The sequence below is a fragment of the Mandrillus leucophaeus genome, unplaced genomic scaffold (assembly GCF_000951045.1).
Source record: "Mandrillus leucophaeus isolate KB7577 unplaced genomic scaffold, Mleu.le_1.0 Scaffold329, whole genome shotgun sequence".
Taxonomy (NCBI): Eukaryota; Metazoa; Chordata; class Mammalia; order Primates; family Cercopithecidae; genus Mandrillus; species Mandrillus leucophaeus.
This window is the reverse complement of record NW_012103465.1, coordinates 162,435-177,777: the sequence shown is the minus strand read 5'-3', so window position 1 is coordinate 177,777 and position 15,343 is coordinate 162,435. Positions and strand designations below refer to the sequence as shown.

The window sequence follows — 15,343 nt, the reverse complement described above, 5'->3', positions numbered from 1 at the left end:
AATCCTTACTTCCACCTAAAACAATGAAAACATTTTTTGGATTTATTTCTGTGATTTATAACAAATAATTTTAAGAACACACACACTTCCTCTCTCTCCCTCTCGCTCTCTCACACACACACGTGCACTTAAAACTGTAATAATGGCTTAAAGAAACTTTGCCAATAGGCATTAAAGCAAGGACTTTTTTATGCCAAGAAAATAGAAAAAAAAGGAAAGTTCTTTTCTACTGCTTTACCATTTCGATTGAAGTATGGTCCGTTTGGTAAAAACATAAATTATGAATGAAATTTTTTTTTTTTGCAAATGGAATAATTTTATCCTTTTTAGCAAGACTTAAAGCCACAATAATCCCCCCCAACAAAAAACAAGAAATCTCTTAGTCTGTTTCTCACTTTAACATCCCGCTCTGTTGAGTTCACAGCATGCTAAATCAAAACCAACTAAACAGAGCAGCATGTTAAACACCTGGGTGTGGTTTGCCCCATGGGGTCTGAGGAGGCTCCAAAAGAGTGAATAAGCAGAGAGGACCAAACCTTAGAGTCTGGTGCTCACTTTTGGGGCATTCTTGCATTTTGGATGAGCCACTCGATTACATATTATGTATGTGTAATGTATTTACCCAGCCATTTCATGAAGTGCATTGTGGAAGGGGAGAAAAAGAAAAAAAACACCAGTATTCCATCTGAACATATTTCAACAGAAACACTTAGATGCTGAATTTTGAAAAAAGGCTTTAGGTTGTTGGGAAATATGTATGCATGTTACATGATAGTCCCTGACCGGCTGCTATTCAAATATTATTCTTACATGCTGTTCTTTTTTTAAGGATGAAAACATACCAGCAATTTATTTCAGAGGATTAAAACATTTAAGTGACTACAGCTAATGAATCAAGTTACTATGAGGGCCAAGTTCTCAAAATTGGGGACAATCTGTTTTTCACATTTAATAAAAATAACAAATGCCCTCCTGAGGAGGGAGAAGACAAATCACTTCCCTGCATACAGCAAACAAGGATTAGGAATGAGGGGTTTGGGGGCTTTCCTCATTTAATGGAGTCACATTCTTTATACCCAATTTACTTTCTATGTTAGGTTTCCAGTTTAGTGAACTGGTGAGGTCCGACACAATCAGTTGTCTTGAGTTTAGATTTTGGAGGAGGAGCACTAAACATGCTTTGATGAGTGAGCTTTCAAGTGTGGGGCTCTTTTTTCTTTTATTTTCAGAATTGGCTTTCTGAGATCATGGTGAACTATCTGTTCACGATGCTAATGGAAGATCTGTTCTGCCATGAAACCTCCAGCATCTTTCCAGCTGCAAGAATTTTTTTTAAAATTACTCACATGGATTAATGGTTCACATATTTCTCCTCTGCCTTAAACTGAATGAAAAGCCACAGAAACCAAAAATTCTTTCTAAAATGGGGAAAGAAGAGATCATAGCATCTTTGTTTCTGACAACTGGGTACAAAAACTACACATCTATACTCTCAGGATAGAAGTTCAACTGTTTTTGATTAACTGAAAATGAACCAGCTGATAATCACATGGATTAATGAAACCAAACAGTTAATCTCATCAGGTCTGCCTGCCCTGCATGCTTTTGGTTTCTTGCTTTTTGTTATTTTTGTTTTCTCTTTTTCTGTGAAGCTGAAGGCTGCGGTAGCTGAAGGTCTTGATGCTGAATGCTCAAACTTGACCTTCACTGGCTGCTTTACAGATAACATGCATATGTCACCATGGCAATGGTTGTTACTTCAGTTGTTTTTCAGGAACTTTGGCCAGCTCTGTCCACTTCAAACTGGTTGACACCACTGACCCTTAAACTAGGCCTGAGCGCAAGTGCCCAAGAGATGGCCTTTTGATGTCGGAGAGCCAAAAACTCCACCATCAGGTCACGCTAACACTGCCATTTTCTGCATGTATGTCCTCGGAAACGCCATGAACCCCGGCTATGCTTGTGTAGAATTAACCTGTGACTTCATTTTTCCCCACTGCCAATCACCTTTCCCTGTGCCTTACACCACCCCACTTCCTTACCCCATAAATATCCCTAAGCCTTATCTTCAGGGACGTAGAGTTGAGGGCTGTTCTTCCATCTTTTTGCTTGGTTCCCTTGTGAATAAATCTTTTCTCCTTTGCAAAACCTGTGTCACAGTGATTGATTTACTGCACGTGGGCAGAACAGACGTGGATCTCGCCAGTAACATAAGATATAAATACAACCAATGCCTACTGGGATGAAATAACCTTACATGCAAAATAAAGCACTGAAAAACAAAAGGAATATCCAAATAAAATTACTTGGTCAAAGGAGTTTTCAGACCTTATACCAGATACCTCAAGCAAATAGGCCAACCATGTATCTGGTGTGTATTTAAACTGTACAGGCCAGGCACGGTGGCTCATGCCTGTAATCCCAGCACTTTGGGAAGCCAAGGTGGGTGGATTACCTGAGGTCAGGAGTTCAAGACCAGCCTGGCCAATATGATAAAACCCAGTCCCTACTAAAAATACAAAAATTAGCTGGGCATGGTGGCACACATCTGTAATCCCAGCTACTCGGGAGGGTGGGGCACAAGAATCGCTTGAACCCAGGAAGTGAAGGTTGCAGTGAGCTGAGATGCACTCCAGCCTGGGTGACAGAGTGAGACCTCGTCTCAACAAAATAGAATAGAATAGAATAAAATAGAATAGAATAGAATAGAATAGAATAGAATAGAATAGAATAGAATAGAATAGAATAGACTGTATAAATAGCTGGGAACTTGACAAATTACAAAAAACAATAAAAAAGATTAAGTCATTTTTCATACAAAACAATGGCATTTCTCATCACAAGGTTTGGAATTTGCTAGAAAACCACTTCCGTCAAAGATTTCCAAGTCAAGATCTTTGCTGATCATGAGCAATCTTTTTAATATTGTTCAGGGAGATTCAAACGACCATGTAAGAGTCTATCTAAAGGCCGACACTCTTTGCAAGTGGCACAAGATTTAATGTGCTCAAAACTAACATCAGTTTCATGGTCTTTCAGACTTTGATACATAACCAATTATAAGAATACAATTAATAGGGCAAGTGTGTTGAAAATTACAGCATTTACCAGAAGGAACACACTGTCAGACTTTCATGATGACTAATTTTAACTTAGTTTCAGTGACTTTTAGAAAGTATTGTCTTCTGGGATAAAACAAGTGAGAGCACCACTTGCTCTCACTCAAAAATCATTTCCAGTAAAAACAAAAACTATAATGGAGTATTAGCTAAATTTATTCATGCAACCATAATCTTTGCAGAAAATTTCTGCTTAGCTCTTGTCAAGTGACTTTTTCCCCTAAAGTCAAAATCTGAGACATCAAATTCAGCAGTGAAAATCTGAAGTCATTTTAATAATTGGGTGGTGGGATGGGGGACAGAAGGGGGTTCAGCTGGAAGTGTGTGTACTAACTTATCTGTGTGTATACTGATTGTTTGTCCATTAGTTCTGTCCACCCTTAAAAGGAATGGCTGCTCTTTCTTACGGAAATATGCCTTTTCAATTCCATCTGTAACATGTTAGGCAATTTGCTTGTCTGTCTCCTTCCACCTAATGGTAAGGACTCTGAGAGCAGGAACAGTGAATAGTTCATCTATCCTGTATCTCTAGTGCATGGTGGTTTGCAATTACTCAACTGAAAATTTTAAGTAAGTTCAAAATCATTCTTAAAATGTTGTAGCTAGAGAAGCAGCCTGTATTTTCAGAGATGGGGTATACCTCTCTGGATCTGCTAAAACTGAGCTAATCTGGAATCAAAGAGATCCAAGTTAGAACCTGGTCTCACCATATACCTTTGTTTTCTCATCTATTAAATGGGCATCATAATGGCACACTGGTTGACAGGGTAACAGTAGCTTATTTATTGAGAAAATCAAATTAATAACGCACATGAAATGCTTGGCCCAGAGTCCCACACAGAGTAGGTGTTCCATACATGTTAACTGTTGTGACTATTATTATTAACAACAAAAGGGCAGCAGCCAACAAATGATTAAAGAGAACCTCTCAGGCTGACAAGAAAACACGAAAGCAATTTGTTTCCAGGAATTCACTCTTACCAGTCTGATAGATGCAAATATTCCAAAGGAGCAGTCCTCAGAGACCTGAGATTGGAAATGAAATGCCACAAAGTAGCAAGTGATAGTTATGCAGGACACCTGTGTGGGGCTGTCAGTTCAGGGGAAAATAGAGCCCCACAGCCCCTCACTTGAGCAGCAGGTAAAGGACAGTTTATCTCTTGAAGGAAGAGTGCTGAATTTTCCCCTCTTTCCAGAGGCAGGGATCCAGTCAAAGAAGAAGAGACAATAAAGGAAATTTGCCAACAGAGAAAAACTGTGCCTAATAGGACTGTATTTGTGAACTCAGAATTCACATTTACTTAACCATTCATTGGTTAAGTAATTTGGAGGGGAGAGGTAAAGGGGTTTAAATAATCAATTTTCACGCCTGTAATCCCAGCACTTTGGGAGGCCAAGGCAGGTGGATCACTTGAGGTCAGGAGTTCGAGACCAGCCTGGGCGACATGGTGAAACCCCATCTCTACTAACAATACACACACAAAAATTAGCCGGGCATGGTGGCACATGCCTGTAATCCCAGCTACTCAGGAGGCTGAGGCAGGAGAATCACCTGAACCCGGGTGGCAGAGGTTGCAGTAAGCTGAGATCATGCTACTGGATTCCAGCCTGGGTGACAGAGTGAGACTCTGTCTCAATAAAAACAATAAAATAAAATAAAAAAAAAATAATCAAGTTTGTCAAATGGTATAATTAATTTGAAAATTAATTAATAATACCCTAAGAGGCAGACCATAAAGAGAATTCATCTAAAACCTTAAGTCAGAGAACATACAGCAAGTCTAAGTTTGGTTTATATCCAATTACATTCAATTAAGGGCAAAAGGGAAACAAAATGTTGGATTCAAAATAAAGTCTTTTAATGAAACATAAACCTTAAATTTCCCATTTAACAACAGTAATACTGCATTAGATAAATACCGGTATTAGTAGTATCCTCTTTTCTACCCAGGGATTAAATAGCATCCTGACTGTAAATTAACTTCTATTCCTACTTACCACTCTTTGAATGCCATATTTATGCCCTGCCATTGTGTATAAATGCTGATACTTTCAACCTCTAATATATTATGGCTGATATCCAAATCGTAAAATAATTTAGGGATTATCCCTAAAATCATATTTTCTTCCACTAATATTTTTTCTTACTAATTTTTAGGACATGGTATTTAAATTTCACTCTTAAAACCAGGCAAGTATTTTACATAGCTTGCAAAATCCAGGAAACAATGAAATCACGTCTCTTAACAACATAATATGTGGATATGTCTTATTTAGAAAGAGAGGCGCTTTAATGGTAAATATAATCTTAACTGAATGATTGTATTGTTACAAAGAAAAGTGACATAGCCTTTATCCCCTTAAAATATGCCTTTAACTGAAAAAGTTAAAGGTGTGTCAACGTATTCTATATGTTTGGCACATAGGTAACAATCAATTTTAAGAGCAAGGAAGATTTCAAAATTTTAGTTTAGTTTGATTTTATTTTATTTAGATACTCATAAGTGACTCTAAACTCATTTGTGTTGGTTTATATGTGGGCTATGCAGCTGCACAAATGAGGTCAGCTTATTTAAAGCTTAAGGATGCAAAAAACTGCTATCTAGAAAAACTGCACCCGATGCTGCTAGTCAATTCTTCAATTTTACCCCTTCTTTTTGGCTGAGAATGGATCTAAGTGCCCATTATCCCTTCATTTTCAGTAGTATGGCTTCTGAGCCTAATGCCTTTTGCACTTACCATCAAGGCGTAGGTAAAGGAAGTTCCGAAAAGCAAAATAATCCTCCATGATGGTCATGAGAGATGTCATCTGGCAGAAAAGCAGCACTCGGTGATTAGTCGCTCTCAATTTTGGCAGAATACGATCAAGTAGCTCAAACTTTCCTGAGGCCCGATACAGTTCAGCCCTGAACCCAAAAAATGCAAAACAAGAAGACAGTATTACTTCTGTCTTCTTGAAAAATCCAGCATTGCTTTGTTTTTCATATAATCCTTTGTACACAGTAAATATTCAATAAGTGACTGTGAAATGAATGAATGAATGAATGAATATGAACTCCAAAGCAATGAGAATATTTAGCAGAAAAGGAAAATATATTCATATAAAACCCATCAAAAGTGCATTGCATATACTAGGTATGATTACAGGTTCTAGAAAGAAAAGGAACCACTTTCATGTTCTTAATACTTTCACAGTCTTTCTCTCAACTTATTCTTTCTCCTTGCCCTCTCTCTTTCTCTCTCTCTCTCACACACACACGCATGTGCGTGAATATGTGCCATGTTTCTGTAAATCCCTCCTTATTAATTATACACATTTTTAAATTGTTAATTCAGGGCACTTAAGATTCATCTAAATACTTATTGATCACCTACTATGTACCAAGCACAGTGCTAGCCATGTATATAATAATAAGCAAAATACAGTCTCATTTTACTAAATGGATAATTACAAATTGTAATAAATACGATAAAAATAACAAGTTCCAATGAGAAAACCCACAGCAACATGTGATGCCTTCTTTAGATCAGAGCAGTTTGGCAACCTTTGGCCCCAGTCTGCTGTCTGTTTTTATAAGTAAAAACAGACACAGCCACACTCACTCATCTCTGTTTTCTGGCTGCTTTCCCGCTACAGAGGCTGTGCTGAGCAGGTGTGGCAGACACTTTATGGCCCACAAAGCTGAAAATATTTACAATCTGGCTCTTTACAGAAAAAGTTTGCCAACCACTGGTTTACAGTGTCGGAGGTGACCTCCCTGAAGAGATAACATTTTAGCTAAAACCTGAAATAATGAGTAAAAAGGCATCCAGGTGAAGAATGGGGGCACTGGGGTGGAGAGGAGGAGATTCCAGGGCGAGGAAAGAGCATGCATAAAGGTCCTGAGGGGTAAAGGAGACAGAAGGATTTGAGAAATTGAAAAACAAACAAACAAACAAAAAAACCGGTAAGCATGGCTTAAACAGAAGTGAGGACAGAATACTGGGAGATGAAGACAGAGAGGTGGAGGATGAGATTAGGAATAGACTCTGTAGGACTCTATGAGCTACACTGAACATTTTCATTTTCAGTGCAATGAAAAGCCATCAATGGGTTTTAAGCAGGGGAGTGATGAGGTCTGGCATACCTTTTTATGAGATCACTATGGACATCGTGTAAGAATGGACTGGGGGAGGACAAGAGTCTTGGATTACTGTAGAAGTACAAGTCAAAAACACGATGGGAGTATGAGATGGAGAAGACGCTGTGATATGAAGAAAGGCTAAAGTAGGGCCTTTTCCCTCTATAGTTCATCCTTATTTTTCTTTTATCAACAGGGCTGTGTTATACAATTAAAACTGAATTCTAGGCGATACTGTTTAGAAAACTTGCCAGTGCACATGTAAACTATAGTACTGGAATGTATCATCTGGTAGTTGATTTTATGACACAGGATATGTTATTTCTAACACATTTTTCAAACGTATGTCTTCCTGATGTCCATTCCCCACTCTGAGAACTGTTCTCCAAATACCCCATAGCCGTGTTTTCACCACGCAACCCTGGCCAAGCTGATGGGAGCAGGAGTAACCACAGAACACAGAGAAAAGAGAGGCAAGAAGAGGCAGGGAAAGCTTAGCAGCACTGCTTCTGGATAGGTTATAGTTCCTGGTTCTCAGCCCAGTGAAACTGTCTGCCCTTGGGATCCAAGAATGATGACTACATCCTAATAATAAATTTTTCAAATTTGCAACACACACACATACACACACACACACACACACACACACAGACTTTCTGTTAAGGCAGTGTTCATTTTTGTTGTTGCAAGTCAAGATTCTCTTTAACATCCATTGCTAATGAAAAACATTTCTTACACAGACCATACTCTAACAAATGACTATAAAACTGTAAAGCAGATGAGAAATTTCTTCTCATGTACATTAATATCAAATGTCAATGTGAAATTTAATAAGATAAATTCTCTTCAAGCCCAGGCTATACTTTTGGTTATAAATAACAAACCTTTGAAACTTCAACAACATTTTTTGAACACTAGGATACTATTAAGTCTATTAAATAAGATCTATGTCCTTTGAATAGCCACTTGCTTAAGGCAAGTAATAATTTATGCCAGTAAAGTAAAAGAGAATGCTGATATCGTTTTGGTTAACTTCTCCACTGAAGAGCACTTAGAGGGCTGGAAGTATGTATTTGCACAAGAGGAAACACTGTAGAGAGGAGGAGTTTATGTAAGGCCAACAACATTTTTTTTAAAAGAAAAAATTTGAGATTTACCCATTGATGACCCCATTTGAATAGCCTAGGTGTTCAGCAAAGGATTCCTTTAAAAGAGAGAGAGAGAGAGAGAAATGATTTTAAAAAATGTAATTATTAACTTAATGATTACTCCTTTAGTGATGTTATCCTACCTATTTCTATAGTTAAAATAATTAAGGAATAAGCAAAAAAACTTACATATATAATGAACGAGAAATTCAGTATATTGCATGCAGACTTTTGTTCCACCAGAAATGTATCCTGTGAGTTTCTTCTAGTCTCTAGACTCTCAGATAACAGAGTTAGTTTACCCATCACACAGTCACTGAGCACCCACTGGCCCATAGCTGAGCCAATAGTTGTTTTTGGAGATCCACCCTCTAGGGTGGATCTGAACTCAAGGAGTTCAGAGTCTAGACTATAAGAGCACAATACAAGCAAATCAGAATTACTATGTATATATAAATACATGTGATAGGGCTTGGCTGTGTCCCCACTGAAATCTCATCTTGAATTGTAGCTCCCATAATTCCCGTGTGTTGTGGGAGGGACCCTGGGGGAATCAACTGAATCATCAGGAAGGTTTCCCCCAAGCCGTTCTCGTGATTGTAAGTCTCACAAGATCTGGTGGCTTTATAAGGGGTTTCCCTTTTCATTTGGCTCTCACTCTCTCTTGCCTGCCACCATGTAAGATGTTCCTTTCGCCTTCTGCCATGATTGTGAGGCCTCCCCAACCACATGAAATATGTGAGTTCATTAAACCTTTTTTCTTTCCAAATTGCCCAGTCTCAGGTATGCCTTTATCAGCAGCATGAAAACGGACTAATACAATATGCATTGTGGAAAAATTTAGCAATAAAAATAATGGTGATTACATATTCTAATTCTTAGTTTGGTGAAATCTTTTCTTTTTTTTTTTTGAGACAGAGTCTCACTCTGTTGCCCAGGCTGGAGTGCAGTGGTGCAGTCTCAGCTCATTGCAAACCTCCGCCTCCCAGGTTCAAGCAATTCTCCTGCCTCAGACTCCTGAGTAGTTGGGACTACAGCATGTGCCACTACACCTGGTTAATTTTCTGTATTTTTAGTACAGACAGGGTTTCACCACATTGGCCATGCTGGTCTTGAACTCCTTACCGCAAGTGACCTGACTGCCTTGGCCTCCCAAAGAGCTAGGCTTACTGGCATGAGCCACCATGCCTGGTCAGCTTGGTGAAATCCTAACATCTCTTCTATACTGTGCTTTCCTCTGTTACAAATAAGGTCCTAGATGTACAGCATCCCTCAGGTGTCAGGCTTCTGTTTTCAGAATACAGAGTGTAATCACATAACTCTAACTCCTTCCTTTCTGATTCACAGGAAGAAATACATGACTGTTCTCCATGCATTTCTCTATTCTGACTTTATGGGAATGGCAACCATCGGTGGGAATGGAGAGCAGGTTACACCTTCACATCAGCCACCGCTGTCTCCCTTTTCTGCCTTCCCTCCTCCCTGGATCCCTGCAACGTTTCCTCCAATGGCACCAGATCTTTCCCTCTGGGCTCAACAGTACTCTCAAATATGCTCATCATCTATGGTAAGCTCCAGTGCTGTGGCAAAATTAACAGGATAGACTGTGGCCAATACCTCAGCTCCATCCCCTAGAACCAAGCTCACAGTCTCCATTAGGCCCCATCCCTGTCTCCAAGCAGGATTGTGAAAACCAAAGACAGGGTGTCAATGGATGCTGTTGGAGATTAGGTAACAGCATCATGTTAAAAACACTGTTTTCATTTCTTGAGTTTGAAGGTCCCCAGGGAGGCAGTGAGACCCATTTTGAGGCTGAGCATCTGGCAGGATTTAGTATGAACAAAGGGTGTGTGGCAAACGAAATACAACAAAGGCAAATTCACACACCACCTCTGTTCCATAGTTGTCACTAGATTTGCCATAACTGTGGATCTCGTTTCTAGGAATAGACTCCTGAGAGTTTTTCTGTTAAAAAAAAAATTTGCAAATCAAAGTCTGCCTTTCTACCAACTGCTACTTAAGATGTCAATATGTAGGTACCAAAGGGCATGCACCTTAAACTTCGCTTCCTTCATGATCCCACTCCTCCTCTATCCTTTCCCACCCTCCAGACTGAAGCTGGAGGACAGAAGGCATCATCTCCCTTCCTTCCCTACTTAGCCCAGCACGGCTGAAGGGATCATTTCTTTTATGATAACCAAAACGAAGTAAGATTGCTGCTTAATCTTCAAAATTCCTAAGTCCCCCAAGGCCCTCACAGATTACCATACATATCTTAAAATTGTTTTCAGAAAAAAATGGGACAGTGGGCAACAGGTTAGACTAACAAAACCCCAGACAGTTTCATCATTATACTTTTTTCCCAGCTCCTCTCAACCCAACCTACACCCACTACCAATTCATTGGTACCTTACATCTGATATAACATGACATCAGTTTACAAGATGCTTCGCATGTTATTGTTTAAAAGCTGGTCCTCCTGCCAGTCCTATAATCTATTATTACCCCTGTTTACAAATCAAGCACATTATAGCATGGAGAATCTGATGACTTACCCCAGTTCACAGTTACAAAGTGACCTGGTGGATATGAACTCATTATTGGCCATTGCATTCCCCCTTCAATAATACATGTAAATAATTATGACTTACTAGTGAGACTTTTTTTTTTTTTTTTTTTTTTTTTTGTGAGACCGACTTTCGCTCTTGTCACTCAGGCTGGAGTGCAATGGCATGATCTTGGCTCTCTGCAACCTCCACCTCCCAGGTTCAAGCAATTCTGTTTCCTCAGCCTCCTGTGTAGCTGGGATTACAGGCGCCTGACATGATGCCCAGCTAATTTTTGTAGTTTTATAATTCTGTAGTTTTGTAATTTTGTAGTTTTAGACGGGGTTTTACCATGTTGGCCAGGCCGGTCTCGAACTCCTGACCTCAGGTGATCTGCCCGCCTCGGCCTACCAAAGTGCTGGGATTACAGGAGTGAGCCACCGCACCCAGCCCTGAGATTCTTTAAGTGTTGTTGTTGTTGTCGTTTTACTTCGATGTGTAGATACTTTCCCCTATGTCTATGGATATTCTCCTCTACGGCCATACACTCTCTCCTATGGCTGTGGGTACTCTCCCCAGTGTCTATGGATACTTTCTCCTATGGACGTGAAGGCAATAGCAGTGTCAGAAATCTTTCCAATTATCCAGCACAGCTAGAAAAGAATTCTGGCATGCGGATATGGTGTGCAATGAATACTCTGACCTGACAGGTACAACTGCCAAAAATAAGGGAGAAAAAAGAATATTCGAAAAGAAGAGGGCTCCAACTCAATTTTTATGCCATGATTAAGTTTTAACTCTCCAGAAGTTTCTATGTATTTTTTTAAATAAATTGATGCAGACACTGGAGCCCTGCAGTGATGTTCTCTATGTCTCCTGCCCATTTTGCAGTAGAAAGTAGGCACTACCCTGGCAAATAATTGCCACCAGGACCATTTGCCTCAGCAGCAGCAATGACAAATGGGGAATACAATTGTGGCTCCTTTTCATTCCTGCTCCAGTCAATTGCTCTGACTGGGGTGAAACACTGTCAATTTAGGAAACTTATTCACATGGAGTGAACATGGCAGAAAATGTCCTCTCCCTGCAAAATAGCTTTCTAGAGACCTGAGCATCAGGATGAAAGCACGGATTTACATCATCACGACAGAAACAAGAAAGGAAAAATATAAATCAAAGTAACAGACTAAAGCCAGTGTCTTTTACAAAGAAAATATTTAAAGAAAATCTTTCTCTTTAGCAGTCATAAATATGTTATTTTAATATTTTTCACAGCATTTTTCCGAGGAAGCTGAATGTATTTATCATTATCTTCAATTTCAGAGCTCCTACTATAACAAGGTAATTCACAGTACTTACCCAAACCCACACAAGTGAGCCACTGCTTACAACATTTTCTCTCCACTTTAAACTCTTGGTTATAAAATTCCAGATGCTCAAATGCTTCGTGCCAATGAGAACCCATAACCAGAATACTCATGTTTGTTAATTCTCCTTGTCAAGCTATCAGATCATGTCATTTCAACTTCCACCAACATGTTTTAAACCTATTTTGGTTTTTGTTTTGTTTGTTCGTTTTAACAACTAGCATTAGTATATTAGCACAATCAGGCTCTACACACACAATACAGACTTACCTCAATGTGCTGAAACATGTATGGGTGGTTGCAGATTTTTCTCAACTGCATGATAGTGTTCATAAGTGTCTTAGCACCTCCTTTCCCCTAAGAATCAGTGGAAAGAGAAAAATAAAACTAATTATTCACTGGTCAGACATTTCAGATCTTTTAAACTGGGCTTCTTATACAAAGGACCAAAGGTTTTCTCAGTCACCTACACACTTTGTAGTTCAAAGCTTCTTTAATTATATAGCCGTTCCTGAGTTAGATATAATGTCTTTCTTGTGATTAACTTATCCTACCAAAAAAGTGAACCTTGAAGAATTATGTGTAGTCAATGGCTTTGTGACATGACTGTCTATTCCGTAGGACTCCAGAACGCAGAAGCACAGAACAGATGCCCAGGGAGTGAAACTGGATTTTAAAACCTTCTGAAATGCCACCCCACATTTAGGCAGAATATATTTGCTGCAAAATTGACATAAGCAGAGCTAACTATTTTGGTAATGTGAACATATTCCTTCTTTCTTCCTGCCCCAATGCAGCTAAGAGGTGAAGAGATTATCTTTGGCAGCTATAATAGCTCAAAGGAGGTCCAGTGATTTACTTTAACAAATCAGCATTAGCAGGGATGCTTCCTGTGAATATTCAATGTCACAGCCATGAGAAGACATATCACAGCACCTTCAGTTGCATCATCTTCCGCAACATACCTTCTTATCTTTCTCAGAACCATCTGTGAGGAGGATCCCCTTAGCCTGCATATGGCGATACAGAATCTTCTGCAGAGCTGACATGTCACACTTGATCACATATTCCACCTGCGGAAAAGAGAACAGTAAGTAGGCAAGAGCAGGAAGGAGAAGGCGCCTGTTCTAAGAAGACTGCTGAATCAGTGTCACTCCTGGAAGCACAAAGGTGTCTCTCTCTTTCTTGGATTCATGGAGTGCGGGGTGAGATGGGGGTGTTAGAAGAGACCAGAGTCGTCATTGTTAAAGGTACCATTATGATGGTGGGGGCTTCCAAAGGTTATATGTAATTGATGCTGGGGTCATGTTTTCTGAAATTTCTGGACTTGGTTCTAAATTTGAGAGAGAGAATGGCTTACAAACTGTTCAAATTCAAAAATGTTCAATATGGGATATTTTTAGTATTTCCTTCACTTCCCAATTATACTTCCTTTCCTATGAACAGAACGGTTATAGGAAAAGCAGTGACTGACAAATATCCTGTGATTTTCTTCGTGAAACATTTTTAAAGGGTCACATGTGGTATCTCTAATACTAGTCTAAAAGTGAGATTTATAACATCCCTAGGGTGACTACCATTAACTTCTACTCTTGAGAAATGGCAGGATGCAACCTAGTGAGAACAGGTGGAAGAGAGAAATTAATCCACAATTGGACACTACTTTATGGCCATCGAAAGGAGGACAAGGCCTCCTGTGCTTCCAGTTGAAATACCATCAAAATCCAGTTTTACAAAGTTAAGGGGAATTCACATGCTCATGGTTTATCACACACCTGCATACTTTATCATACTCCTAATACATAAAATCTGCCTTATTTCCTAGCATTGTTTTTCTTTATTTAAAAAAGAATCCCAAGAATACAAATGTGCAATTTTCATAATAAACATCAGATTAATGCCTAGAAATATGCAGAATGTGATTAAAAGTAAATCAGCAAGCTAATGTTTAATAAACTGATTTAAAATGATCACATTATTTGCAGCTCTGAAGGCCAGGGAGAACAGGTCACAAAGAACTTGAATATTCATTCAATTGTTGCTTTAGAAGGAACCTGTCAGACCAAATGGAACCATAATTAATAGTTTTTGGCCACACATTTTGATGCATCAAAGGAGATTAGCGAAAAGCTCGCTCTTTTACAGAAAAGTGGAGAAGTGTAAGTAACCCTCCAAAAACATGCTTCAGTTTTTAATGACCTTCTTGGCCAGGTGAAAGAAAAATCTCCAAGATTAATAAATAAGTGTGCATTTAACACAGGCTTTGTGTTTTAGAAAACTGATCATGTTATATGTTTAAAGTACTTGTCTTTTTTTTTAATATAAAAAATTTCTATAATTTGGCCAGGTGTGGTGACTCATGCCTGCAGTCCCAGCACTTTGGGAGGCCGAGGTGGGCAGATCACGAGGTCAGGAGTTCCAGACCAGCCTAACCAACATGATGAAACCCCATCTCTACTAAAAATACAAAAATTAGCCAGGCGTGGTGGTGTGCGCCTATAATCCCAGCTATTCAGGAGGCTGAGGCAGGAGAATCGCTGGAACCCAAGAGGCAGAGGTTGCAATGAGCCGAGATCATGCCACTGCACTGGAGTGACAGAGTGACACTCATTCAGGACATAGGCGTGGGCAAGGACTTCATGTCTAAAACACCAAAAGCAATGCCAACAAAAGCCAAAATTGACAAATGGGACCTAATCAAACTAAAGAGCTTCTGCACAGCAAAAGAAACTACCATCAGAGTGAACGGGCAACCTACAGGATGGGAGAAAATTTTTGCAATCTACTCATCTGACAAAGGGCTAATATCCAGAATCTACAAATAACTTAAACAAATTTACAAGAAAAAATCAAACAACACCATCAAAAAGTGGGTGAAGGATATGAACAGACACTTCTCAAAAGAAGACATTTATGCAGCCAACAGACACATGAAAAAATGCTCATCATCACTAGCCATCAGAGAAATGCAAATCAAAACCACAATGAGATACCATCTCACACCAGTTAGAATGGCGATCATTAAAAAGTCAGGAAACAACA

The 15,343-nt window shown here is 39.2% G+C and overlaps 1 protein-coding gene across 1 annotated transcript in view; it reads right to left on the bottom strand.

The window, feature by feature from the left end:
• Positions 1-15,343, bottom strand: part of SMARCA2 (SWI/SNF related, matrix associated, actin dependent regulator of chromatin, subfamily a, member 2) — a 189,089-nt gene that overhangs the window by 84,124 nt on the left and 89,622 nt on the right. The window contains exons 21-24 of the mRNA XM_011988407.1: positions 13,267-13,374; positions 12,572-12,658; positions 8,398-8,444; positions 5,859-6,025 (exon numbers count right to left, since the gene is read on the bottom strand). Of these exons, the coding sequence (XP_011843797.1) occupies positions 5,859-6,025; positions 8,398-8,444; positions 12,572-12,658; positions 13,267-13,374 (409 nt within the window). The remainder of the gene's footprint in view (positions 1-5,858; positions 6,026-8,397; positions 8,445-12,571; positions 12,659-13,266; positions 13,375-15,343) is intronic.